This window comes from Mirounga leonina, unplaced genomic scaffold (genome assembly GCF_011800145.1).
Source record: "Mirounga leonina isolate KUSES-001 unplaced genomic scaffold, KU_Mleo_1.0 Mir_174, whole genome shotgun sequence".
In the NCBI taxonomy this organism is placed as follows: Eukaryota; Metazoa; Chordata; class Mammalia; order Carnivora; family Phocidae; genus Mirounga; species Mirounga leonina.
Window position 1 is genome coordinate 75,815,400 of NW_023270451.1, and position 8,917 is coordinate 75,824,316.

General features: G+C 48.8%; 1 protein-coding gene across 1 annotated transcript; it reads left to right on the forward strand.

Moving 5' to 3' along the window:
- The first annotated feature begins 1,167 nt into the window (after positions 1 to 1,167).
- Positions 1,168 to 8,091, forward strand: TMEM213 (transmembrane protein 213). The gene is made up of 3 exons (XM_035021192.1): positions 1,168 to 1,249; positions 5,406 to 5,477; positions 5,939 to 8,091. Exons 1-3 carry the CDS (start codon positions 1,168 to 1,170, stop codon positions 6,106 to 6,108), a joined length of 324 nt encoding a protein of 107 aa, XP_034877083.1. The 3' UTR covers positions 6,109 to 8,091.
- Positions 8,092 to 8,917: the final 826 nt, after the last annotated feature.

The following is an 8,917-nucleotide window of genomic DNA, read 5'->3' on the forward strand; positions in this document are numbered from 1 at the left end:
TGTGTATGCAAACTTCAATACCCAGCCCAAATGTCACTTCCCCTGTGAACGCTTCCCCTGTACCTCTCAGGCAGATTTAACTGCTCTCTCTCTCGTGTATTCCCACAACTGCAGAAGGTACCCTTGTTTGAGTCTTACTGTACCACATCACACATCTTTCTTTATTGCTGGTCTCACTGCCGGACCATGAGTAGAATCAAGAGTAGGATCACATCAGGCATTGTTAGGTCCCAAATGCCTACAATGATGCCTTTCATATAAATGGGAGGGGTGTTCAATAAATATTACTATTTGGTTCAAAATCTTCACAAAGCCTTTCTTTTGCCTCCTGGTTGTTTCAGACTCCCCAGCCTGGCACGCCAGTCTGTCAGTCTCATGGCTCGCTGGTCACCCATGCCCCCCCTCAGGTCCCATCCGGTTATCTGTGCTGCAGTAGGCTCAAGTTGGACTCCCGAGCACCCCTTACCTCTGGGCCTTTACCCCTCTGTCCCTTCTGCCTACAGTGCCCTCCTCTCCTCTTTGCCTGTCAAATTTCTATTCATCCTTCAAGGCCCAACTCAAATGCCATGTTGGTCATGAAGCATTCCATCCGCAGATGTGGCTTCTTGCTGCTAAGAACCAAAGCACTCTCTCCGTCCTGAGTCATGCCTGAAACATTGCTCTGTGTTTGAATGATATGTGTCTGTAATGAAAGCACTTTGAGGCCAGGTATTCCCAGAGTCTAGCATAGTGTAGTGCACATAGTAGGTGTCAGTAAATACTGAAGAGAATAAAGAATCCAGTGCTACACCAGGCAGCTGAAAGAGGCAGCAAACTCAACTTCAAGGAACTGGCAAGTGCACAGAACTCCTCTCCTGTCCCCTCTTTTATCAGTAGGAATAACAAGTGAACTCAAGACAGAATTGCATAAATCGCCCCTCCCTTCCTCCCCCAGCCAACATAGTTCAGCTTCCCTTCTGAAGAGGTGAGAGCGAGGAGTGACGCTGGTTTCTCTTGCCCCACCCCCTCTCTTTTTCCCCAAACACAGAGCAGAAATTCACCTCTGACAACACTGCTTTCAAGCTCCGGCAGGACATGGTCCACACAGGACACATGGCACGCAGCCCTCGGCACACCTCTGCAGGGATAGTGCGGACAGACGCCTCCCTCTCCCTCTCCCTCTCCGGCATGAAACACCTCACCTCTGCACCCTGGGCTGCCCTGGCCCTTGGCCTGGTCTTTGCCTCCTTCCACTTGGCTTGCTTGGCAGGTAGAACTGTGAGCTTTATTCTTGGCCACGCTGGGAAGGGGGAGGGAGAGAAGGAGGGAAAGGAGAGAGGGAGGGAAGGGGGGAGAGGGAAGGAGGAGGATTCTTTGGCTAGGGTTGGTCCCACACAAAGCAAAGAGCAAACAGTTCTCACCTGAAGGATTAGACAGGAGGTGGTGAGTTGGGGTGGGGGTGTTCGACATTTACCTAAGCCCTTGATCAAATGCTCAGCTCCTCAGCTAGGACAGGATTAGCCACTTAGATTGGACTTTGCCACAAAGAAAGAGGAAAAAGCAGTGTACTGACAGTCTCTCCCATCCTGGGACCAATCTGGCCTAAAGTGACATTTTATTGGTTGCTGTGTCTCAACGGCTCCTTCTTGGTGCCCCCGGCTATTGTGGTTTGCAATTCCCGCTTTGTACTCCTGATCCTCCCCTAAGGTCCTCTGTCCCTCCCTTAACCCTGTGCTTCTTTTGCAACTTTCACAAATACCAAACGCAGGAAAGCTGTCAAATGCTGCCTACGATTCTCCCACCTTCCCCGAGCACGGGAGATGTTGAGTTATTGCCCTCTCTGTTCACGCACACTAGAGGGGTTGAGTAGCAACTCCTGTCTTGCTCTCTCAGGCTGGGCTCTGCACCCCGTGCAGGGAGACATCCTTCATACCCTCATGCTCCTGGCTTTGGCCTCTGGCTTTGATCTTGCTCCACAGCTCCTGCCCTGCCCTTGATGGATTTCTCTCAAAACCAACCCTCGATGACCCCTCAGGGCTGTATCTGTCTCCCTTGCCCTCACCGCCTCTCCTTAAGAGGTTGAGAGTATGAGCTCTAGCCACTCAGCCTCAGCTCAACTCTGGCTTCCACAACTTACTACTGTGTGGCCTTGAGCAAATCGCTTAACGTCTCTGTGCCCCAGTTTTCTCATTTATACTGTGAGGATAATCATAGCACTTATATATATAGTGTTGTCATAAGATGAAATGAGACTACTGCATGTAAAGAAGTTTTAGTAAATTAGCACAGGGTAAACAATGAATGTTAGCATGTTTATTTTCTAATACCCCTCCCCAGATGAGCATTTTATTTATTTTATTTGTTTACCCTCATAGTGACTTGCTTATGATAGGCTCTCAAAAAACTTGACAAATTTAACTGCACTTAATTGTTGGGTATTCCCAGCACCCAGTACTTCGGAAGGGACCCCAAGTGGGACTGGTCCCTGACTGGCTATGCTTATGAGGGAGGAGGATGAGGTTTAAATTCTTAGAAATTATTAATTAGGCTATTCAGTTCAAACCATATAAAATTACCGATATTGAAAAATTTTTTGACCTACCGAAATGGCAATTTCGAATGCTTTAACCTAATACCAGCATCTGATGAACTAGGTTTTTTCCATTCACTTGCTCTAGATGGGGACCACTTCCATTCTAGGGCAGAGGGGAGATGAAAGTCAAGGCCAAGGAAGTTAGCTGGGTTAAAAGGGAAATTAAATGTTGAGGAATCAATTTCTCCAAAACAAATAAAGACCAAGTTCTAAGCCATTTAGTTGTAAATAATTTACAGTAACAATCAGATTGTGTTAAGGTAATTACTATACTTCAGGTAGGACATTGGAGTGGCCGGGGTGGGTGGGTGGCATAAAATTAGTTTGAGCAGCAATTTCATGGCTTTGGCTAAACAAGGAGTTTCTTCCTGACTTGTCCTGCTACATGACAACAAGCTCCTTTGAAGGACACACTGCCCTACAGTCAGTGGGGCCTTGAGAGTTTCCAAACCACCTTTTATTTATTTATTTTTTGCATCCTCAAGGAAGCGGAACAGCAGTATAATTAATTTCCAGAACAATTCTTTAAAATTGACCTCTTGGTCTTGATCTACCTAGACTAACACTATCTAATAAAAATTTTTTTGATGATGGAAGATGTGGGGCGTCCCAACTGGGTGGGGGCCAGGGTACCAATAGTGAGAGAATTCACCCCAGGCAGAACAAAGGAGATAGAAGTTTACTGAATATACTGCAAGAGGGCAACGGGCAGGACAGCCAAGGAGAGACATTCTGCCGTGAGGTGGTGGTGAGGGGCTGTAGTTATAGGGCGGAGTGAGGGAGCATGGGAACATACGGAACTTTCCCTGTTCTGGTAATCTTAGGAACTGTGCCTGGTTGTAGCTGGTCAGTTAGGGTGGCTATTTCAAAGCTTCATGAATCTGTTTGCATTCAGCTGGGGGTCGCTGTGGGCCCTTTTGCCTTGATCAAGTTTCCAGTCCTCATGCCTATTGCCTAAAAGCGGCCTCTACCGAAATGTGCCACGTCTGTGCTGTTTCTAAGATGGTAGCATTTGGGAATAAGATGGTAGCAATGTGGTAACTGAGCACTTGACGTGTGGCTAATATGACCAGGAAGTTGAATTTTTAATTTAAGTCCATTTTAATAAATTTAAATAGCTACAAGTAGTTGCCCTATTGGACAGAATAGACCTGGATCGGGTGCCTGGGTGGCTCAGATGGTTAAGCGTCTGCTTTCGGCTCAGGTCATGATCCCAGGGCCCTGGGATCAAGTCCCGCATCAGGCTCCCTGCTCAGCAGGGAGCCTACTTCTCCCTCTGCCTCTGCCTCTCTCTCTCCCTGTCTCTCATGAATAAATAAATAAAATCTTTGGGGCGCCTGGGTGGCTCAGGTGGTTAAGCGACTGCCTTCGGCTCAGGTCATGATCCTGGAGTCCCAGGATCCAGTCCCGCATCGGGCTCCCTGCTCAGCAGGGAGTCTGCTTCTCCCTCTGACCCTCCCCCTCTCATGCTCTCTCTCTCTCTCATTCTCGCTCTCAAATAAATAAATAAAATCTTTAAAAAAACCCAAAAAAACAAAAATAAATAAAATCTTAAAAAAAAAAAAAAAGAATACACCTGGATCATCCATCTGCTCATGCTGTCATGAGAGGGAACATAGACAATGGCTTTTCATGCTTAGGAATCTTTATGTTCATCTCCGTAGCCCCACCTCAACCCCACACTGATAGAACTTTGAGAATTCCCACTAAAGTTCTTTTTACCTTTGTGCTCCTTACTTATGGGTCAAGAGACAACTCTAAGGGCTGCAAATTCTAGCCATCTCTGGACTTGGTTGTATAGTGTTTAATTTTTTTGATAACCATCTGCCTGAGGTATACGATCATAATCATCAGAAGTAAAGAATCAAAGTCAGATTGTTTTTGAAGGGAATTGAAGATAGGTATGAGAAGACATACGAGCTTGTTAAATGATTGTTTTAATATATACGAGAGAAACTATGTCTACATGTAGCTATTTGCATAGGAAACAGCTAAAATAGAGTGTTTGGAAAGCTATTTGCATCAGACTTTGGCCACTGAAGGGTGAGATATGAAGAAGATGAGGTGTGAAGCCATGAGTCGATGAGACATGCAGATAAAGCGTCTCTGAATGGTAATAGTGAAAGGAAAAGGGGACTGTATTCCTTTGCTGCCATAACAACCTACCACAGACTGGATGGCTTAAATCATAGAAATGTATTTTCTAACAGTTCTGGAGACTCCAGGTGTCAGCAGGTGTGTCTTCTCCTGAGGCCACCTTCTTTCTCACTGTGACCTCACCCGGTCTCTTCTCTGCACAGGTACATCCCTGGTGTCTCTCCCTCTTCTCGCAAGGACACCGGTCATATTGAATGAGGACCCACCCATACGACTCCATTTAACCTGTTTTGGTTTTTTTTTTTTTTAAGATTTTATTTATTTGACAGAGAGAGAATGAGAGAGAGAGAGCACATGAGAGGGGGGAGGGTCAGAGGGAGAAGCAGACTCCCTGCCGAGCAGGGAGCCCGATGCGGGACTCGATCCCGGGACTCCAGGATCATGACCTGAGCCGAAGGCAGTCGCTTAACCAACTGAGCCACCCAGGCGCCCCTTGATTTAACCTCTTTAAAGGCCCTTTCTCCAGATATAGTCACTACCATGGGTTAGGACTTCGATGAACTTGGAGGGGTCAGTTCAGTCTATAACAAATTGTTAACTTTGTTGCATGAAGTCTTAAAATACCCAGACTGGAACTTTCGCAGTATCACTACAAATTCACAAAAAAGATTTCACACTCTATGCCTGGGGATGGATTTTCCTACTGCCTGTGACCCTCTTCTGTCCTTTCTTCCAGAAGCGAGGAACAGCGACAACACCACCTTGACCACCCACCACCCAGACCCCGGAAGCCTGGAGCAGTGCCCCAGTAAGCTTCTCCTGGCTGCTGACCTCACCCCAGAGCTGGCCCCGGGTCTGGGAGGGAAACTAGTGTTGCTTTATTCTACGTCTGACTCCTTTCTGCTGCCCTCACTGAATGACCAAATGTGTTTACTTCTGGGCATTTACGAAGGAGGGTAATAGGCAATAATACTTAGAGGTTAAGTTCAGTGCTTTGGATTCTTTCGGACTTGGGTTTGAGTCCTCTTCTGCCACCTGGTGACCTTGGGCGAGTTACAGCCTCAGCTCCTTCATGGGAATAGGAACTGTACCTCTCACTGTGTGAGGAATGAGTAAGGGGACGTGTGTGAAGCACCTAACAGTGTGTGGCGCCCTTTAGTAAACGTTAGCTCTCGTAGGATTCCTGGCCTGTTCTTACAAACCCTGGAGGGGGAGCTGGGAGGGCTGGTGCGATGCACCCTGTTGTTCTTGCTCTCCCTTCCCCGCCAGACGTGGATTTCTGTCCCCAAGCGGCTCGGTGTTGCCACACCGGAGTGGACGAATACGGCTGGATCGCGGCCGCCGTGGGCTGGAGCCTGTGGTTCCTCACCCTCATCCTGCTCTGCGTGGACAAACTGATGAAGCTCACTCCAGATGAGCCCAAGGATTTGCAAGCATGAGCCCCGAGAACGTCAGTGGCCACCAAACTGTGGGTCACCGCGGGGGGAGGGGGGAGTGGTCATGTGGTTTCTAACCAGTTACAGGCGTCGTCACCTCTGTGCTTCGGTGACTTTTAAAAGAGAAGGAAGAGAGAAAGGGGGATCCGAGGAAGGCAGGCCCGTGCTGCTTCACTCCTAAATCCACAAGGCACTCGTGCCTTCTGAGCGCCGACCATGTCTTTCTCAATCTACGGGGCCTGCTTCGGGTTTAACCAGAGCTTTGGTCCGCACTCCAAGGGAGGTGCACAAGAAACACGCGACTCTGACCTTTGTCCCCACATTCGGAGCTCAACTCAGAACCTTCGCACCCAAAACAGGTCCCTGTCTTCCATCCCTCATTTCATTCAGGGGCATCACTGGCCTCTCAAAATGTACGAATCACCTTTGACCAGCCCCCCGTCCCCACCCCCCACCCCGTGCATTGCTTCTCCCGCTCTTGTTCTTTCTTCAGCATTATCTTCCATGGCCGTCGGGCCCCACCGTCCCCGCCGGCACCCCGGCTCTGGCCTTCCTCCATCGCCCCTCCATCGTTTCAGGCATGTTCTGTTCTCTTCTCGCAGCCATCAGGCACGTCCTCCCCACGGGCCCCTCCCCAGGGCAGCTGTCAATGTGGTGCTATCGCCCCCTGCTGACGACCTTCCGTAAAGCCTCACCCCCGAACCTTGGACGGACACGCGGCGGGCCTTCCGCTCTCCCCAAGAGTCCAACCCCCTTCCCAGGTCTGTCTCCGCGCGCCTCCAGGACCGGGGCTCCGGTGACCCAGTCCTTGTCCCGACGTCTTCCATTTCCTGCTGCCCGACCCTCTGCTCTGCTGGGGGGTGGGGGGATGCCTTCCAACCCTGCCTCCAGATGGAAGGCCAGCCCTCAAAGTCCAGCCCAAATGCCTGCTCTTCTTGCAGCCTTCCCTGATAGCTTTGGGGGACCCGGAGCTGGTGCTCTTAGGGGTGCGTCTGCTCCACACTGAAGTGCAGCCCTCGTGAATACACAGTGTATACTTCCTCTTGCTCCTGAGGATAGAAAGCTCTTCGGAATGTTTGTCCGATGAGTGAATGATGAATGAACCAACTAACCAACGATCGAGTCCTTGCCCGAGATGAACTTAGGACCATCATTCCTCATCCTGCACAAGGATGTTGCTGGTCACCGGGAACATTGCCAGGAGGTTCAGGAGGAGAGGAGACTGGGTTCATCATAAGGAAGGAGGGACCAAATGACTCTCTTTATGAGACAATGGCTGCCCTTTGTGGGGACACATGTATTTAGATTGAACAACCAAATAATCATACACAATCAAGTGGGAGGCCCCTGAAGTAAGAAGCGTTTCCTAGAGGTGGCAGATGGCTCAGAGCTGCCCACCTGCTCTTTCAGAAAACCTAGGTAGATTTCCCCAACAGTGGGAACTGAAGGAATTGCCTGGCTCAGTCTGCTGTTTTCTGAATCTCTGTGATTTAATCAATAAAATGGATGGATTTACTGTGCCCACGTTACACAGTTGCGTGAACAAAGGTCTGCGTGATGCCCCATGCGACGTTACAAACACACACGAGCATGTTCCACCTTTTTAGACATTTGAGGAAAGAGTTTCCACAATACGTGATAGTTGACCTCCTTAGAGATGGAAAGAGTCAGTAAGGACCCCCTGGGATTTAACATCTGCAAGCGTTTTTGAAATAAAACAGTGTGACATCCTGGTGAGAACACTACCTCTGAAAGCAACAGAGAGAAGGGAAATGAAGACTGATTGCTGGCCAATGTGAACGGAAACGAGTCACTTCACCTTGGGAGTGTCAGTTTCCTAAGTAGAGAATGTAGGAATTGGACACAGCCGTGGTTACAAACTGGGTTGCCAAAGCCTGGAGGGCTAGCTGGGGTGCTGCACGGAAGGGGAGGGCATGAGGCCGGTCCTTGGAACCATAGCGTGTGGCTCTTACCTCTTATATGCCAGACCTCCACAGTAAGATTTCATTTGTTCCTTCATTATTATTATTTAGAGAGAGAGTGCAAGCAAGGTGCGGGAGGGGCAGAGGGCGAGAGAATCTCAAGTGGACTCCCCACTGAGTGTGGGGGCCCAACGTGGGGCTCGATTTCACAATCCTAGATCATGACCTGAGCTGAAATCAAGAGTCAGACGCTTAACCGACTGAGCCCTCAGGCGCCCCTCATTTGCTGCTTTAGAAGCAGAAAGCCAGAACATCCCCTTGGGTCTGGGCAACGTGAAGGTTCTTAGACTACATTGAAGTGAATAATGTGTAGTTACTACCACTGCCACCTGCAAATTTAGGCATGTTGTGAATCGCCTTCCTTTCCTCTGTACAAGAGGAAGAACAGACCAAATCCAAATCACTGCTCTTTTCTTTGAGACTAGACAGAAAGACAACTTACATGATCTGATGGTTATACTTTCCAGATGCTTCATCTCAGATCTTCCCTCAGCACGGGATCTCTTTACTCTATCAAAGCAAAGATTTGTCAATAAATTAAAAAGGAAAATCTGAAGGGGAAAACCAAGTATCACCTTGCAGGGATCTAAGAACCCCCTGGTATAAAGCAGCAGGACCTAACAGTAAATGTGCTTTTCATTTAAGATTTTTGCTTTTATTCTTGTTTTTTAAGATTTTATTTATTTATTTGAGAGAGAGACACAGCGAGAGAGGGAACACAAGCAGGGGGAGTGGAAGAGGGAGAAGCAGGCTTCCCGCGGAGCAGGGAGCCCGATGCGGGGCTCGATTCCAGGACCCTGGGATCATGACCTGAGCTGAGGGCAGATGCC

What these genes read in the sequence shown, in the direction of transcription:
- TMEM213 (XM_035021192.1), top strand. Translation starts at nt 1,168, where the DNA reads ATGAAACACCTCACCTCTGCACCCTGGGCTGCCCTGGCCCTTGGCCTG. An exon ending in CCACTTGGCTTGCTTGGCAG is followed by an intron (nt 1,250 to 5,405) that starts GTAGAACTGTGA and finishes CCTTTCTTCCAG; the next exon opens with AAGCGAGGAACAGCGACAAC. An exon ending in AAGCCTGGAGCAGTGCCCCA is followed by an intron (nt 5,478 to 5,938) that starts GTAAGCTTCTCC and finishes CTTCCCCGCCAG; the next exon opens with ACGTGGATTTCTGTCCCCAA.